Source organism: Mytilus trossulus, chromosome 10, assembly GCF_036588685.1.
Source record: "Mytilus trossulus isolate FHL-02 chromosome 10, PNRI_Mtr1.1.1.hap1, whole genome shotgun sequence".
In the NCBI taxonomy this organism is placed as follows: Eukaryota; Metazoa; Mollusca; class Bivalvia; order Mytilida; family Mytilidae; genus Mytilus; species Mytilus trossulus.
Window position 1 is genome coordinate 34,495,638 of NC_086382.1, and position 20,489 is coordinate 34,516,126.

At 31.3% G+C, this 20,489-nt stretch overlaps 1 protein-coding gene across 1 annotated transcript in view; it reads left to right on the forward strand.

The window, feature by feature from the left end:
• LOC134687256 (epithelial cell-transforming sequence 2 oncogene-like) overlaps positions 1-20,489 on the forward strand; it is a 75,046-nt gene that overhangs the window by 46,611 nt on the left and 7,946 nt on the right. The window contains exon 25 of the mRNA XM_063547400.1: positions 5,597-5,769. Within this exon, the coding sequence (XP_063403470.1) occupies positions 5,597-5,769 (173 nt within the window). The remainder of the gene's footprint in view (positions 1-5,596; positions 5,770-20,489) is intronic.

The following is a 20,489-nucleotide window of genomic DNA, read 5'->3' on the forward strand; positions in this document are numbered from 1 at the left end:
ATCAAATGAAATTTGATGATGTGTGCCCCATTAATGACCAAGATACATGACTTGGTTTACTTTCGGTCCTGGAGGTTATAGCTAATTAATTTTCAAGAGGGTTCAATTTGACAGGAAAGTTATGTATCTAAATTCTTTATATCACTTTAAGCAATTGTTTGAGGCATCATTTTCAAGACTGTTTACTGATTTGAATTAAATAATGAATATTTTTAATCGTTTCTTATTACAGATGTCATACCTTAATGAATAATGTATAGAAATTTTTTTTTTTACTTTGAAGTATTAGAAGGTCATTTAAATGAGTACTAAAAAGTCAAACATCTTGACGATATCTTTGTTCTTTAATAAGTGTTGCTTTTACACATCATATAGAAAAAAAAGGTTAGAAATGCTATATTGGTCTATTGTTTTTCTGCTAATCCAATTAGAATCAGATCTTTCAATTATTTTTTATGTTGCGTAAATCTTTTTCTTTGATTACATGTAATACAATTTTCTAGAATTTGCACAATTTCATGGCTGTCAGATTTATCACAGGAGGGTATTGACTAAAAATGATCTGTATATAAGATATCAAAAGAAGTATAAATGTATTTTGCCATTGTTTTGTTGCCTGCTTGCTGAAATAATTGGCTTTAAACTTAACAGCTGGTAGATGGCAAAATCAAATGAAAAATACACATCAAACGAATAGACAACAACTGTCTTATTCCTGACTTGGTACATGAACATGCAATTTCAAATGTAGAAAATGGTGAGTTTAACCTGGTTTTATAGTGCTAAATCTCTCACTTGTATGACAGTTGCATCAAATTCAGAACCACAGATACAAAAAGTCTTTGAACATGGTACACATTGCACAGTTGTGGATGCAGGACCAAGAAACAAAGATTGCTTGCCATTTGTTATTAAGGATGGGAGCATGCAATAGTACATATCCACCTGATTATTTATTTTTCTTTAAACTGCACCTACTGAAAATACTTGTACAGGTGGCCTACATTTTATTAGCAGGTTACAAATCCTGCCGGTACCATCTTAAAATCTCATCAAAATTGAAACACAAAAAACATTCCTCTTCAGTTTTACTGTAGACAGTTATCATTTATGATTAATTTGATATCAATTTAAGTAGAAGTTTATTATTTTTCCAATACTTTTTATCATCTAAACGAAAGATAAGATCCAGAGAAATGGGATGATGGCATTCTATAGTCATCGCTCTCTGAAATTGTAATGAAAAGTATTGATAATATATCAGTTGGTTATCATTCTAATGTTTTTAAAAAGAAAGAAAATTGAGTTTATCAAAGGTTACAGCTGATCTCTTATTCTTTGTTATTTTCCAACTTTGAAAAAAATTGGAATGTACCATTATATTAGGGTGGCAACTTCAAATTCAGAAATTTACACAATTTGATTTAAAAACATTATTGAGTTAACAATTCTGTTGCAAATATGCTCTTTGTTTTGAAAATAGAATGTAATTAAAGATAAAATCACAACTGAGCAAATGTTGAAAATAAAAATTTTGTTAAGGTGTTTTACTCCAAGCACTCTTGTTTTCAATGAGTTTAAAAATGCTGATGTACAATTGTTCAGAAAGTAATATTTAACTTACCAAATAAATAAACTTGGTTCAGTTCTAAGGGCCTGCAAAGCAGTCTTCATGATTTATCACTAAGTAAAAATTCTGTTAGACCAGTAAAATCTTTTGCTATGTAGTAAGTCAAAAAGTAAGACTATTTAATTACTGATGAGTGCTTTTCTTAATGCACTTATTACCGATTTTACAGATAGTTAGCTATATAAGAGGTGTTAAGTTGACTAGTACTTTGCAGAATGTATAAATATAAGTTAATAGTGAGTTTGACAGACAAACGGTTATTGCTTTTAAAAATCATCCTGTGGTGTACCTGTTGTGTTTGACAGACAAATAATACAGCTTTAAGTCATCATCCCCTTACAGTACCAAGAGCATCTTTGCATTAACTCAAATTAACCAGAAGAACAACTTAATTCACTCAAGAAGGCAAATCTTGGGAAGCAATTATAAACAATTTGATATGTTGTCTGTTATAAGGAGATATATTATATAATCTGTAGGCTAATACTAAAACTCTGAACAGAAAGTGGAATGGATTGCACAGCAATGATAAAAACACAGAATTGAATTCCCCTAAAATTGTGCATGAAGAGACACAAATTAATTGTGTAGCAAAATTTGTATGGATGCTTACAATGAAAATATTGATATCGGGTTTGATGATATCAATTATAAAATATTGAGATCTGGTTTAATTGCCAATGAAACAGCTATTTATCAAAGACCAAAAGATGATGTGAACAACTATAGGTCTGCACTGATTCTGGAACGAAAAGCAAAACTCAATTCTGTTTAAAAGGCTCTGAGATAACTAAAGTTGAAACATCTATTCAATGAAGAAAACAATCCAACCAGATTTATTCTGAGACAATTATGGCAGACGGTAATCAACAACAACTCAATTTTAGGCTCCTGGCACATTGAGAATATAGCCTTTGCTGTTCTAGCATTTATTTCTCCTACTCCATTCCATTTTTTAGTAGCTACCATGAAATGGAAATTTTACAAAATTTTCCCATCATTGTAATGATGTGCTCTCATAGATATGGCTGAGCTCCAAGCTATGCGAAATATTGTTTTTAAAGATCTATTTGAATGATAGAAACATGTGTAAGTAGGTATTTTATTGCTTTGATGCCTCTAAAAAGCTGACTATGATTTATCTTGATCATTTTTTTTTGAATTTGAACAGATGTAAATTATTCTTTCAGACTTACTTTCTATAAAACATTTGACTGCAGTGTGTTATTAGAAATGTAATAAGATGTATAGCCTAACTTTAATGTAGGAAGTACATATTGCCTACTTTAGTCTGACCTTATGTGTAGAATTTACATAAACTAACAGCATATCGTCAGATATAGTTGAATTACATTTTTGTAGTTCAGAGGGGGGAGAAAGGATGATTAATAGTATGACAATAAAAAAAGAATTATGAATTCTAGGAATTTTGAATTGATTATAACCCTTAGGTTTTGCTCTATAGACCTTCAAACTTCTTACAATTAACTGCAACTACAAAATCTAGCTTGTTTTTTTATGCCCCATTTATGGGCATTGTGTTTTCTGATCCGTGCATCTGTTTGTTTGTCTGTCCGTTTGTTTGTCTGTCTTGCTTCAGGTTTAAGTTTTTGGTTGAGGTAGGTTTTTTTTAAGCTGAAGTCCAATCAACTTAAAGAAACTTAGTACACATGTTCCTTATTATATGTTCTTTCTAATTGTAATGTCAAATTAGAGTTTTATCCCATTTTCACGGTCCAATGAACATAGAAATTAGAAAATGATAATGCAGATGGGCATCTGTGTACTAGGGACACATTCTTGTTGTTATAAACATATTGATATCACTATTTAGATATATAGCAACAGCCAGTATCCAAAAAGATGTTTGCTAGGATATAAGAGTAGCACTGTGAATTTAAAATCTTTTTGATTGAGCTTGTGTTGTTTTTCACCAAAATCTATTATTAAAAGAACAGTTTTAACAATATTGTCTGTCTTTACAGAATTTGTATGAGGCTATTTAATTGCCCTGGTCAAACTATCTTACTTGTTAATTAAATCACATCTGGTCAACAAATCCCTTTGATACTGAATGTTAGTAATCAAAGTGGTATTTGTTGTCTAGTCTATAATTTACTGAAAAGATAATCTGTCCTATAATTAGAATGAGGAAGAGATTGATTATTAATTTTCAATTAAAGAAATGCACACAGGTTGGCCATACTTTAGAACAAGGAGGTTATATTACCAATTATTACAGTAATATTGCCTCCTTACTTTATAGAGTCTGGTGCACACAGGTTGGCCATACTTTAGAACAAGGAGGTTATATTACCAATTATTACAGTGATATTGCCTCCTTACTTTAGAACCAGTATTAGATTTTAAAAGTACAATTAGCCACAGTTGATCATAAATCTTAAGTGCTGATTATATATATATATTATAGATGAGATGATATACTGATATGAAGGGGGAATTGATCTGCTAATTAGAAATAAGTGGAATAGATGGAGGAATGATGTATGCTTGGCTTATCTGTAGAAAATTGTCATTATTGACATTAGTCAAATTGGAGTAAAGTGTTTACTGACTGAGACAGTTGTTCCTGGCAAATATTTAAAAATAACAACAAATTATATATATAGTCTGCATGTTCTACCACTGCACCATGTGGGATATACTTTTCCTCCACGCAGTTCAATTTTCAAATTTAAAACCACAGATTTTTTTAAATATAACATAAGAGATTTAAGCTTGGTCTAATTTCATTTAGGATTTTGTATGTTTTATCACAGTCACAAATTTTATTTCCTGTTTATTCTTTGGCAGTTGTTAAAAATAAAAGTTGATGCCAATATGTTGTCCTAAAAGTGTACTGTCTTAATTTGCAATAGTTAAATTAATAACTTGTATTTCTATAAATAACTACAATAGTTGGTCACCAGTGGTAAAATGTACCCAAACTATTATATTTGGCACCAATGATTATAACTCCCATAATCATAGATGGCAACCAATTTTCTTGTAGCTGTTTGGTTCAACTTGAATGGTAACAGCGCACATTTTTATGTCCCACCTAGGGGCATTATGTTTTTCGGTCTGTGCCTCTGTTTGTTTGCTGTTTGTTTGTCTGTCTCACTTTAGGTTAAAGTTTTTGGTCTAAGTAGTTTTTAAACACGTTGAAATCCAAACAACTTGAAACTTGGTACACATGTTTCCTATGATATGATCTTTCTCATTTTAATGCCAAATAAGAGTTTTTACCCAAAGGAGTAGGTCCGGTAAGGACTCATTTTGGCCTCAAATTTCAGTTTCATCTGACGAAAGATTTTAACCACTTTTTAAACACTTAAGTGTCTATTTCACTTGATTCAATTAGTTTTTGTGAAAGATTTTAACTAATTTAGTCATTAAAAACGATCCGATTCAAGCTCAAATATATGAAAAATCTCTCAAATATGCCAAAAAACGTCACTTTTCAGATGGTTTTTGTCAAAAATGAAAGTGGCCGCATCCGTGTTCATCCACAACCTTTATATATGTTATGTATTATCATAAAATATAACTTACATTTCAATATTAAGGATGAACACGAATGCGGCCACTTTCGTTTTACACGGAAACCGTCTAAAATTAAACTAAAATGATAGAATTTTGAAGATTTCAGTAATTTAGCATGACTAAATGGTGCTACAACCCTATATATGTGTATTGTATTGTCAAAAACAGCCCATATTTATGAAGCAGAAGCATTCAACTGTCCAATAAATAACTAAAAGTTAACATTTAAACAATTTTGTAAAACTGTTATATTTTGGGGCCAAAAAGGGGTCTTACCGGACCTACTCCTTTCATGGTTTACTGAACATAGAAAAAAAGTGCATGGTTTGTGCAACTGTGTACTCAGTATTTTGATAGTTGTTTAAGTTAAGGCACCTTTCTATAAAAATAATGTTAAATATATTTTTTGTTTGTTTTCAGAGCCTTCCAACACCAGGAGATGCTTGGTCTGTTCCTGTTCAATGATGCCTTGGTCATCACAAGAAGAACTGATCGCCACTACCCATTCAGCCGTGCCATTGAACATACTTACAGATTTGAAGTTAGTCTGTCTCTCAATAGGATAAAGATTTCAGAGATTCCGGATAGTAAATGTGAGTGTTGTTATATACTATAGATTTGTTATAATGAGTATATGTGAGATACTGTGGATTCATTTATTTATAGTGGATACCAATTATCTTAGATTGTTAAAAAGGTGTGCATTTATGGGTAAATTCAGAAATTGTTGTGAGGTTTTTATTATTGCAAATAATGCGACAGAGTTGTAAACGCAATAATTAAAACTCACATTTCGTATTATTTTAACTAAAGCATGACTTAGTTTAGAATGACTAAATCGCAATAATAAATGCACGCAATAATTTCTGAATTTACAGTATTTGATTTTATGATTTCGTCAATGTCTGCATACAAGCTTAATAGTAGAAAATTCCTTCTTTGAGTATTGAAATTCATGGTTCAGCATAATAGTTATCAAAGGTACCAGGATTATAATTTAGTACGCCAGACGCGCGTTTCGTCTACATAAGACTCATCAGTGACCCTGATATCAAAATATTTATATTTATATGTATAAAGCCAAACAAGTACATGCAGAGTTGAAGAGCATTGAGGATCCAAAATTCCAAAAAGTTGTGCCAAATACTGTTAAGGTAATCAATCTATGCCTGGGATAAGAAAATCTTTATTTTTTCGAAAAATTTAAAGTATCATAACCCATGAAATCCACAAAAAAATGGTATCCCACAAATATTAATTAACCAATTCACAGTTATAATTTTTCTTTGGTAATGGTTAACCACGAATTAAAATATTAATCAGGTAAAAATTTTCTATATGGTTGTATGTCTGGAAATCAAATGTCCAAATGTGGTTTCAGTCAAAATCATGAGACATGATGTGTATAGGTAAACCACGAATTTAAATGTTAACCAAGTATACTACATCAATGCTTTAACATGTGTAGACTTTGGTAAAACCATGAAATTAGATATCCACGAAATTACAAAATATCCTCAAATCGAAGAAAATTGATATCTCTGAAAAAAATGAATCAACTGTTATATGTCGTTCTTGTCATATGTTTACTGGATTAGAAGGGAGGGGGATTGTGGTGTACTTAATTGTGTTAATTCAGGGGCAGATCCAGCCATTTTGAAAGGGTGGTTTCCTAACCCAGGATAAAGGGGGGGGGTTCCAACCACATATCCCCATTCAAATGCATTGATCGCCCAAAAAAAGGGGGTCCAACCCACAGACCTGCTCCCACCACCTCCCCATCCCCCGGGATCCCCACTGTGATTGCAGATCTGTGTTACATATATTGTCATGCAACCTTGAATCTGATAAATAAAATTCATAAACTGAGGTGATTTTTTTACTTGACAACTATATTGTGTAGAAAGTTTTCCATTGTTGAAGGCCATATATTGACCTGTAAATTTGTGTGTAGATAGGATGGCCAAGGCTATCTTGTTAGATTTTTTTGGTATCTCACCTCTCCTTTTATTCATTCGAAATGCACTTTTGTTACCTTGAATATTTATTTCACAATAATTTATCCTATTTGGACATGTATGTAAACATAGAAGTGTGAGGGTTATCCTATCTCTATGTGTGGGTTATCAAGTTGATATAGAATACCTCACTCATTGACTGATTACAGATCATCTAGGATGGATACATGTTTATTTGGCTATTTATTTTTCTGATGATACTTTAGCTATGATAAGGCAATTTTATTTGATAACTATTGTATTTAAACTCACCGACAATTTGCATGAGGGAGACCAGTATTCCCTTAGGTCAGTCAGTTCCCCCCTCCCCTTATGAAAAGTTCTGGATTCACCACTGTTTGCTACCATCAAATCATCAGTTGATGCTGTTAGAGCTTAAAATAAAATTGTGTTATCTCCATTCTAAATTTCTAATGAAACTGTTAGACAGAAAACAGGGTCCAATCAGCCATTTTAAATTTGGCATAAGTCGCCTGCACTTGCACATAAGATTTCATAGTATCAATTGTGAATTGATGCCATGAAAATTATTGACATTATCCTATCCAAATGACAGTTACTTTGAATAATGTTGCATTACAGGAACACTTTTTTTTATGCATGTATGACCACCATTGTTGACATTTTCAAACTCATATGTTGACCAGATATTTTCTTTCTGGTCAATTGTATTCTCTTTTCTTTAATTTTCTTCAATAAACAATACATTGTATAACAAATTAGAAAAATCTTCCATGAATGATGAAGAAACTCTTCTGACATTTATAATAGATCACCCCAATTTTAATGTTCTCTGTATCTTAGATATAACTTGTTAACTATAACTTGCTACAAAGAGGCTGTGTTAAACCCTAAGATATGATTCAAGATTCAGATTACTGAAAACAGCAAAAAAAATAAAAAATACCTAAGAAATATAATTTATCAATTAAATAGAAATATATTTAAAATGTTTTAAAATAAATATGTTCATTTACATGTACCAACATGGGAAAATATTATTGTGGAATCATAATTCCAGATCAAATTGAGAATGGGAAATGGGGAATATGTCAAAGAGACACCAACCCAAGCTAAAAGCAGATAGCAGCTGAAGGCCACCAATTGATCTTCATCGCAGCAAGAAAATCCCGCACCCGGAGGTGGTCCTTAGCTGGCCCCTAAACAATAATGTGTACTAGATAGTCTTTTCTCTAAAAATGTCAATCATGCTGTTTTCACTTCACCTGTTAACTAAAGGAGGTAGTTGTTAAAAGCAGGAAATCATACCAAAAACAGAAATAATATTTCCTTTTTCAAGGTTAATTGCTTCCACTGAACTTTTGAACTTACTTAATATGTACATTGTAACATCTGCAGGAAATGAAGGAGAAAATTAAAACTGTTTAATATAAATAACTCTGTTTTATGGTCAAGGTCATCTATAGTTCTAATCATTTAATATCTTTGATACTTAGTAAGAATTCAAAGAAATATATTTTTATATGAGCATATAGTAATGTTATCATGTTCATGCATTTTTTTAGCTGACTTTATAGTATGAGTTAAAAAGGAATCTCTTATAAGTCAATTATAGTATTTAGTACGAAGTTAATTGTTTTAATTTTTGCATTTCTCATTTCCACTGAAGTTATAAATGGCCCTGTATGCCTGTACCTTCCCTTCTGATTCAATGACTAAATGTTTTGGAGAGTTTACATGTTATTGCCATTTTAATTTTAGAAATTTTGTTGTTCTATAAAAATTACATAATAGCCAGACATGTTTCTGTGTCAACAGTTTATATGTATTATTGCTTTTAAATTAGTGTATATTCTTTCAAAAACAGTCAGCCATTATTCCTGAATTTAAAAATTCTCTGTATTCAATGGTTGTTCATTTAAAAGTTTATTTTGTTAAAGGCCTTTCAGAAACTGAAAATCTGTCAAGATAAATCTGCAGTAATTATTTACACAATGGTGCATTTGAATCATTTATTTTTTTTAATGTGAAAAATAATTTGACTTGTTAGGATATAGTCCATGGTAAAAAAATCTAGAAGACAAGTTGCTACTAACAGTAAAAAAACTTATCATTTTCATTACCAATATAATGTTAAGGTCAAAACAATATTTAGTCCATTAGTTATGAATCCTATAGATTATTGAGATCACAATGTCCTAGTTTATGTTCTAGAATAGAAAAAGTATTGAAGGGAAAAATTAAAGCCATTAAATCTACTTTATGAAGTGTGTGCTCAATAATATAGGACTAAATATAGACAAGTTAAAAGTACTGTTGATTATTGTTCCTGATATAAATAGATGCTCAAGTTCCATTCACCGATTTTGTTAATAAAAAATTTCCTCATTGTTGACAGGAATTCATTCTTGCATACCTGCTATTTTTACTAAGTAGTCGCTATTTTTTGTGTACAAGATTCATTCACTGATTTCATTTGTTAAAATTTTTCACTAGTGATAGGAATTCATTCCTGCATATCATTAGCTGAATTTTTATATGAAAAGTTTCATTCAACGATTTGAAATGTAAAAATTTCCTTATTTTTTTAAAGTGCATTCTTGCATGTCAGTAGCCAAATTTTTAAGGAATTCGGTCAAGTCCCATGATATTAAAACAGGCGTAATTTGTTTTTGTTATTGAAGAGTCCACTATCAAAGTACTGATTAAACCTGCCCTCAGGTCAAAAGTTTGAATATTAGTAAACAAATTAGTACAAGTTGATATAGGACTTCCCCTTACCTGATGGGAGGTATAAGGATGTTCTTTTTGAAACATGTCAATTCCAAAACAGTTCAACATACTTGACAGTATTAAGTTAATGTATTTTGAACAAATTCTTTTGCGCTATAAGATATGGTATTTGTTCTGGTATACGATGGCAGACGTTTATCTGACCCTCTGATCATTTCTAGAATTCTCACCATTTCTGAGTGTCACTCTTTCCAAGTTATCAAACCAACATTGTAGGTTATCTTCCAATATTTTATTATCATTGCTCTTACATGTAATAATGCTTCATTATCTTTTACATATTAATACAAGATGAAGAGAAGAAGGGGGGATGGAGGGGGTTGATGTTAATTAGACTGCAATCCAGCATACATGTGATGGACTGTCAAACTCAGATCAGGAGATTTGGAAATTTTGGTCAGGAGATTAGGACTCAGATCAGGAGGTTTTTTATCAACATAAATTTTGTCGTAAATGTAACCATATGAAGTAGAAATTGTGTTTTTTCTACAAACTGTAATATGTTTAAAGTACCCTTATTGCCTTTCTATTTGAATAAAATAAAATATTAAGAAGAATCTGTTTCCTGTTTAGTTTTGTTTTGTTTTTGATAAATGATTGTTCACTGCTTGCAAATAAATCATTATATTTATCTATCTTATCTGTATAGATCAGGTTGGGAACAAACCCCCTGGATGGTGATTATACCTGTATAGAGGGATAAACCTTCTTAAGAGGGATAAAATTATCCCTCTATAGAGGGGTACATGTATTTGTGTTTGCACTGGATTTAAAGCAAATTGGATTCCAGGGGCGGATCTATCCATTTTAAAAAGGGGGTTCCCACCCAAGAGTAAAGGGGGGGTTCCAACTATATGCTCCCATTCAAATGCATTGATCGTCCAAAAAAAGGGGGGTTTCAACCGACGAACCCCCCCCCCCCTGGATCCACCAATGCAATCCAATTTAAAAATAATTTTTAGAGACGTGTTTCTTTCAGCTAACTGAAATAATGATCTCAAGATATGAATCGTTCTCTCGAATAGATATCATTGTTAGTGATCCAGTTTGTATATATTGAAAGCTTATTTATGTTAAACATTTAAAATATATTCGGTGACATTTAAATGATTTGATTTTAAGAGTACTTTTTGTCAAAAGTACTTGATGTAAGATTAAGTATCGTGGACGCTTTATTAAACTTGTCACATAAATTTCAAATGGACTTCTTTGTAGCTAAATTAGGTCTTATTATTTTCTGGACATGGCTCTTGTCCAGTACTCAAGTTACTTAAAGGAACTTCTGACCAGTGACTTAGCACAATTGTTTCTTATCAAATATCCGATTAGAGATCTTAACATAGTCTGGTCAATTTATAAATGTCGAACATTTTACGATTTATGAAATACTTAAAGCCATTTGTATTGTTCAAAGTTCTTGGTGAGTTTTTATCTTTGACGTCATTCATTATACCTTTTAGTCCAAATTCTTTATATATCCGAATATTATATATACCCATATCATTTCCTGAAGATTATGTTATCTGACGAATTTTTACTTGATAAAGGCATACACAATTATTTTTGAACACAGATATTTGAACACAAGGTAACTGATATTAAAAAGTACCAGGTAAATGTGTTTTTGATATTGATGTATAGCCACACCTACTGGCCTTGACCTTTTTGTTTATTTGTTAACTTAAGTTCATTGGGGTTGCCTGTATTTCTGTATCAATGTAAAGTTACATTTGGATTTGTGATTTTTTTTATGTTTTTATCTGGAAAAGTGTAATAAAATATTTATATATTAAAAAAGAAATTAAGTCTTAAGATCCCTTTAAAGGGTCCCTTAATATTACGTTTTTATCTGAAACCAAAATGACAGTAATAAATCATTTAGATAGACGTGCAGTGTATTCTGACAAAAATTGGTTAAGTTCACCTTTTGGCTATATTAGGTCCAGCTGACAGTAATACATTTGCATAAATGGAAAGTTTTCGAGTCATACCTGCTTTCTGTTGAAAGGTATCATATTTATATCTTCAATGTTATACTAAACTAATAGTTACCTTTGTTATACCCATGTACATTGTTGTACATATTGAATCACAAGATAAAAAACTTAAATCTCTCAGCTGGAGGTAGACTCACTGTTATTTGGCATAATTTTAAACTGAAAGATCCTTTAAAATGACCTATTGTTAAGCAATTTCCTAACGATTAAATCACATGCAGATGCTATTGAGTAAAGAAGAGATCTGTATGGCAAGGTTTAAAAGACAACAACCCAACATGTTTCAACTACCAAAAGTAATCTTTGCCAAATATAAAATTTATTTTGATTCACTGGTGTTTAATGCCACTTTTAGCACGATGAAGCAATTTTGTGGAGATCAGTTTTATTTGTGGAGGAACCTGGACAGCCAAGAGGTTCAATCTTTGGTAGAAAAACTGACAATCCTAATGTTCACTAAGATTGGATTCAAGCTTGCCTGCCAAATGCTGGATTTTAACTCACAAACTCTGTGTTGACAGTGGCTAGTAATACAGAAGTTAGACTTAACTTAGACCACTTGGCTACCAGGGCCTCTCTAAGTTATAATAGTTCATTGTATTTCCTTTAAGAGAGGAATGAAAGCTTTCTGCATTCTCACGATTATAGATAGATGAAAAGCATGCACTTAAGATTTCTTTGAGGTAATGCCAAATTTTTATGAAAATTGACATAAGCTTTTATTATTGAAAAAGCATTTAGAAATTAAACATAATATCTAATATGAGGTTCATTCTCCTAAATTCAACCCTCCTGTATATAAATTATTCCATTAGTTATATAACTGACACCATTTTCATCAGTGCCAGCAATATTTATTTTTTTTGCCAATATTTATGTCAATCCTAACATCAAATGTGAAATTCTTCACTGATCAAAGAAATTGCTAATTAGTGTAATCTATTTCCATCTTTGCCAAGAAACTTTCATTAAATAGATTGCATGATATTTTAGATGGCATGGGATTTCCAGAAATAACAGCAGTTGTAATGTGGATTGTTGTTTCTAACAAATGATTTATCTCTGATTGTTTATGAAAGCGATGGAGATTGGAAATTGAAGTGTGATATTACATGCTTCCAATTATTTTACACGAAACTGGCCTTTCTATTTAGACTTTATCTTTGTTTCTCCAGGAAACAATGTTGGAAAGTCCTAAAATCAACTAAGTATTTTCTTATTCCAGGCAAAGATTACCTTAGCCTTATTTGGCACAACTTTTTGGAATTTTTGATCCTCAATGCTCTTTAACTTTGTACTTGTTTGGCTTTATAAATATTTTGATTTGAGCTCACTGATGAGTCTTTAATGTAGACGAAATGCGCGTCTGGGGTACTAAATTATAATCCTGGTATCTTTGATAACTATTTAGACTGTCAGCCTTTTAAGGCCAGCAGTCATAAGTTGTCTATCAAGTTTTGTTAATAAATTGGAGATAATAATTATGAAGAAGAAAAAATCTGTCAAGATAATATGTGATACTCAATGTTGAATTTTCATTAATCATGATCCAAGTAATTTTAAACTTCAAAATGATCTTAGGCTTATGTCACTTCAACATAGTTTCACCTTTTTATTTGAAATAGGGCTGACTTTTTAGTTTTTAATATTACCTCCCTTGGAAATTTAGGGGGAGAGGATTATAGGAATCACACTTTGTCCATGTAAGTTTTGTCAAACTCGAGACTTAAATGCCTTAAAAGACGTTAATGATAATGGATGAAAATGGATTCAAGTTTGCCCACTTATAATCAGAATAGGCTCTGTCACAAATACATCAAGGTTCAGACTACCTCAAATCCCCCACCCCCTCCTCTAAGGGATGTTTGATAAGAGACATCTCCTGATTTGAACAGAAATTTAATGATAGATGTTTATCTGACAATAGGATGTGTATCATCACGTCAATCAATAATATCTAATAGTATATGTCATCAAACTAATCATTCATTTTTGGGACACCACAAGAATTGAGGTTGGACATCTATGTACTGATAACATATAAACAGGTCATATCTACTTCGTCTATTATATAGTGAATAGTAGAAAATTAGAATTTTCAGGGCTTATAAAAATTTATGTCAAGATTAAGTAATTTTAGATATTTGTGAACTTTCAAATTTCCTAAAGAACAAATTTCCTCCAACATTATAATGCATTGAGACTAATGTTTTGACCCAATTTCTCCTCAATAGTAAACACTAACAACACGTTTTATAATTCATTTGAATCGCCTTAAAAATTAAATGGAGAATGTGTTCATGGAACACATAAATGCCCCTGCTTGCATATGAGGTAATAAAGGGACATAACTCCACTATGGTAAAATTGACACATCCCAAATTCAAACTTGATCTGTATTTTGTTGTAATAAGCATTGTGTATTTGGCAAATTAAAATCAGAAAAAATGGAAACCATTTTCTGGTCGGAAATCAGACAAGGGTAAATTTTAATGCCCCCTCCACTACTGATGATGACGAAGAGCTAAACATTTTAATAACAGGTTGAAACAAAAGGATGTTTCTGTCAAAAAGTTCTCATCATTTAGCCTAAACCAAAAACAACATTCTACTCTATAATGTAGACAACACATTCTGATTTAATTAACATAGAAATAAAACTGATAAATATATTTTATTTTAACTTTCACCCAAATTTTAAAAAGCTATTCCCTTTATCAATATTATTTTATGTATATCATAAAAATAACTCTTTGAAGTATGTAATAAAAAAAGGAGCAAGTCATCATACAATTTTAAGCAGAAAACATTATTATTAAAGCATCTTGATATACCATATATCTGTGGCGGATCCATCCATTTGAAAAAGCGGGGGGGGTTCCAACTTTATGTCCCCATTCAAATGCATTGATCGTCAAAAAAAGGGGGGTTCCAACCCCCGGAACCCTCCCCCTGGATCTGCCACTGTATATCATCACATTATATTTTGAAACTTACAAATGAGAAAGTGACCTAATTATATAAACCACATGACCATTTTTAGGTGATGTACAATAAATAGGACATTATATTCAAAGTTATTAATCGGTAACAGGGCCTGCAGCTTTTGATGTTATAGTTTGTCATCTTTGTCCCGAGAGAAAAGCTGTGTCTAATTTGGGCCTAAAATATTCATGCTTTTCATGTTAAACACATTTGCAATTTATTTTAAAGGTAAAAATATATAGCATTGTTTCACTTTTTTGAAAGTGACAGTTTATCATGCAAAAAAATGATTTTGTTATAAACTGGGAGTCAAGTTGAAAATGTAGTACATGTATCTCCAGATATGGGAAAGAAATTGTGATACAAGGACTTTTGTCAGCAGTAAATTCAGCTTGTTTCCATCAAATTGCTAATCCTGAAATACAAATCTTATTTCCTAATTTTAACAAAACTTATTGAAATTAAATCTCCACACTCCCTCATTTTTTTTATGCTTGGTCACTGCTTGAGCAGTGCAGATATTTAATTTTGATAAGATAAAATTTTAACAAAATGTAGAAATATCAAGTGAGTTTTATGAATGTTAATTCAACAACAATAAAATACAAATCAACAAATGAAAAGGAAAACTTGTAGCATTTGTCATTTGGGGGCTTTTATAGCTGACTTAATGCAATATGGGTTTTACTCATTGTTGAAGAATGAACAGTGACCCATAGTTCTTAATTTCTGTGTCATTTGGTATGGGGTAGAGATTTGTCTCATTGGTAATCAAACCAGTTGCATCTTCCTATTTTTATGTTTTAAACATGTGGAAGGATTATGAAGTTTTAGAAACTCTAAGCCCTCCTTCCTCTTCCTGTTCTTTTGATTGGTTAAAATAACTGAATAAAATACCATATATATATAAACAGAACCAGATATAATTAAAAACCAATTGTTCAGAGAACAATTGAAGGTCTTTCCACTGAAAATAATGTATTTTAATATGAAAGTTGTAAAATTAAGTTTAAAATGTCATTTCAATCGTCAACTGATTTGTACGCTGATTCCAGAAATATATGGTTTCTATACCAAAAAAAAAAAAAAAGGGAGATAATTTGTTACTTCCGGTTTGAAAAATGTTACTTCCGATAATATTTGAATATTTAATTGACATTGATTCCAAAAAGATCTGGTTCTATATACTTTTTTATTAATAAAGTACAAAAAATAGCTACTTCCGGTTTACACGAGGTCACTTCCGGTTGTTTTTTTCAAGGTTAAATGGTTTGATACCTTTCGCCAAAAGTCTCATGGCTATATCATGTATACATATGAGCTGAAAGCAAAGGTCAAAAACTAGAACGTCAAATTAATCTATGACCTTGAGATCAATTTCAAGGTCATAAACCAAGGACCTCAAATCAAAAGACCATAGGTCTTAAGTATATTTGGTTAATCAGTTATATCACCATACGCATATTTTTAAATACAAGAGGGGAGAAAACTCACTTTTACGTTCGACGTACCCTTGCAATCAAACTTTACGTGTTACGACATGTCGCAACTAACAATTTAGAAAAAATAATTTGTCGATATCTTATACGGTTTCTGGAAATTAGTGGAAATAAGCCAAATTCAAAAATTAGAATATGACCTTGACCTTTGACCTTGACCTAATTTTTATTTTTTTGGACCAAGGACCTCAAATCAAAAGATCCTTGGTCTCTAGCACTTATGGTTTACGAGATAGAAATGCATATCACTTATATCAAATGCATAAGGGGAAATAACTCTCATATGGAGCGTTCATATCACTTCGGTCAAAATAGGACAAATCATGCGAAGGATATAACGAGCAATTTTGTAAAATAAATTTGTCATAATATTTTACGGTTGCGAAGGAGTTGCGCTAACAAGGAAAACAGTGTTTGGGGAGATAACTCCTACAAAGAAAAGTATTTGTTTACGCAGGGTAAATTTCAAAAGCGCATAAACTGTTCAATATCATATACCAAATATCTAATTGACATATTGCGAAACAAATGTTTATCGAAAGAACAAAATTAGGCGGAAGAAAAAAAAAATAATAATCAGAAGAAAAACAATAGGTCTTTCCACAGAAAAGTGGAAAGACCTAATAAGGTAGCCTTTATTTTTTGCACAGAAAACTAGGTCAATAGACAATGACTTGTTATACATCATTCATTAACAGGGCTGACCAAACAAGGGAGAAAAAAAACCAGCTGGTTTGTTTGTAACTCAGAAACTTAACATCATTACTGATTGTCAAAGTAATGTGACACTTGACATACAAACGTTGTCATATTTTATATTAACTTAGTTTTGGAGACCAAGAAGAAAAAAACATCACTATCTTTTCATTTTATTTAGACATTGGAGACAAGAAAGAAGAAGTACTGAATTTATTCTGATATTTTATGATTATGATTGGTAGCGTTTATAATAAAATGTCACACCTAGTGTGAAATTGAAAAGTGACAAATTTTGTATTTTTGATTGTTATATATGTATTGTTCATATGAATACATTAAAATATATCAGATTTCTAACCCAGTTTTCCAAAAGAAATCCTGCTATGTATTTGTGATGGTCAAGTTGTCAGCTCTACTTCTTTCTGTGCAAAAACCTTTTAGTCCAATTTCCTTTTCAATTATGTTGTTCACAGATGACAAAATTTTACATCTGTTGTGCAGGAGTTATGGTCCTTGCTTGATTGGGAAAAGGCATCTAAGGGTGCAATCAACAGTTTTTTTCTATGACGTCATATTTTGAGGGACCATGTATAAGTGACCCTTAGTGGTGGACTGATTGATAAAGATACCTGTATAAAACAAGATATCACTGGAATCAGAATGTTCTCTAGTTTATAATGGAATTAAAAAAAAAGTGTACTTTTAATAGTATAAAAAAGTTTTATCCCGAGAAACCGGGAAAAACATTGCCTAATTTAAGCTTAAAAAACCTGAAATCAGGTCATGTGCACACCCCTGAAGACATGATGCCTGCACATTTTTCAAAGTTGTATGAATTTCATAGATTTTTACCTGTTCTTTCATAAAATTCATGCTTAAGGCTACGTTCACCTGCTCCTAAAAGAGCTACAGTGGCTGCAAATAGTTTTTGAATTTTCACTGCCAAAAAAACAGACTGTTTACAGTGTTGTCTCCCCTCAAAACATGAATATTTAATCTAATTTTTTAAATTATTTTAATCATTCAACCTGTTTTAATTGAAGTTAATTAACATATTTTTACAACCAAATACAAAAAACATGATACTTTTTCACCAATTATGTTGATAAAAAGGGACTTCCCTCCATGTATTTAGTTAAAAAAAGTGTGGCGTGACCCTGGACAACCAACCAAGATGGCCGCCATGGCTAAAAATAGAAGATAGGGGTAAAATGCAGTTTTTGGCTTATAACTCAAAAACCAAAGCATTTAGAGCAAATCTGATGGAGGATAAAATTGTTTATCAGGTCAAGATCTATCTACACTTAAATTTTATGATAAATCAGACAACCCTTTGTTGGGTTACAGCCCCTGAATTGGTAATTTTAAGGAAATTTTGCTGTTTTTGGTTATTATCTTGAATATCATTATAGATAAAGATAAACTATAAACAGCAATAATGTTCAGCAAAGTAAGATTTACAAATAAGTCAACAGGACCAAAATTGTCAATTGACCCCCTAAGGAGTTATTGTCCGTTATAGTCAATTGTTAACAATTTTCATAAAATTTGTAAATTTACTAACATTTTCCACTGAAACTATGCTAGGCGAAGTTCATTATAGATAGAGATAATTGTAAGCAGCAAGAATGTTCAGTAAAGTAAGATGTACAAACACATCACCATCACCGAAACGCAATTTTGTCATGAATCCATCTGCGTCCTTTGTTAAATATTCACATAGACCAAGGTGAGCGTAAGAGCCTCTAGTTTTATAAGTCAACATTCAATATTGATCATTTTCTTTTTGTCATTCTGTGAGTGAAGAGTTATGGCACTTTGATACTTAAAATTGATAATAAAATCCCTATTTGCTTTTATTTTAACAGTCTTTTGTTCAATCTGAATTGAAGACAAATTATTTGTCTGTTGATAAGTCAAAGGAAAGGGGGAAAACTACAAGCTTTACGGTAATATTGCTGAGAAGATGATTGCATTTTAAATATTTTTTTTCAAATCTATACTTTATTTATAATGTCTTTTACAGAAAGAATTGAGCCATAAAGTTTTGTTTTTGCTGTTAGATTGCTGTCTTATTGATTCATACTGCATGTCTCTCTTTATTTCAAATGTTAGATGTTCACACCTAAGAAAAGACAACCCAATAATAAAATTAATCGAAGTTCTCTATTTTTTTTCTTTTGGCCTCTGTCACCTTTTAAAATTAAAGTTTTTCAATAATAAATACTTAAGAGTACAATATTAACACATAAATTATTAATGATATTAAATTTTGTTGACATTTTACAAGTCTAGTCGTATAAGTACCTATCATATTTGTCCCAGTGACCCACAGTCTTATGATATTGTCATGTACTGTTTGCATGATATTTGCATGAGAAATGAAAGAGGTCACCATGACATATTCAATATGTATGCTCATAATAGATATTTCTCTTGTTATTTATTGCTTGGATGAAGGTGAATATCCCCTTTATTGAAAGTATTGGTTATAATGATATATTAGAGGGTGGAAAAGAGGTTATAATGATATAACCTAGGGTGCCAAAGAGAGGGTTATTAGTTTAAATGTATTGGCTTTATTGGTTTAGTCGATGGTGGCATTCAAGAGGGAGTTTGTTGTTGTAAGAGTTTGGTGATAAATTGATAAATCTGAGTCAATCTGCGACAAGGAATAATTGACACTGTAGTCAGAATCCTGCCAATTTTGAGTTTGTGCAGATTTTCCTTTCAGCCCTGATTTTTTTGCTTCTATAGAATTTGGTTAATAGGATTGCTGAAAGTGTGTTGTGATCATGCTTAATGCATGCTTGTTGCATCTCCATCAGTTTTATAAACACGCTTTCTAAGAATGAAAACATTGGTTAAACAGGTTGCTTCTGCAAATAAATAAACTTTAGAAGAGGGTTGATTAATTATAGGGGTACCCTCATGAAGAATTATAGTGATATAAAATGCCAATTACTGACATAAAGATATATTTGTTCATAATTGGTAGACTTTCAAAGAATCTTGTACATAAAATTAAATTGTTGCTTGCTTAAGGTGGTACCCAACACATTCACTTAAATTAATTTGGCTCGTTTAATTTTCCTAAAATTTTGATAGAGTATTTACTTTGACCCTTTGACAAAAATATAAAAATTTCAAAAAATTTGAACCAACCATTTTATCAGAAAAAATACACTGGTTATATAGCAATTTGACAAACTCAAATTTTGATCATTCAGAAGCTTAATATTCCCTCAACAACACAACGTAATTTAAACGTTTAGCTGATATTAGAGAGTTATCTCCCTGTAGTGTTAGGTACCACCTTAAAGGAAGAAAAATTAATGAAAAAGCTATGGTGTTTAATTGT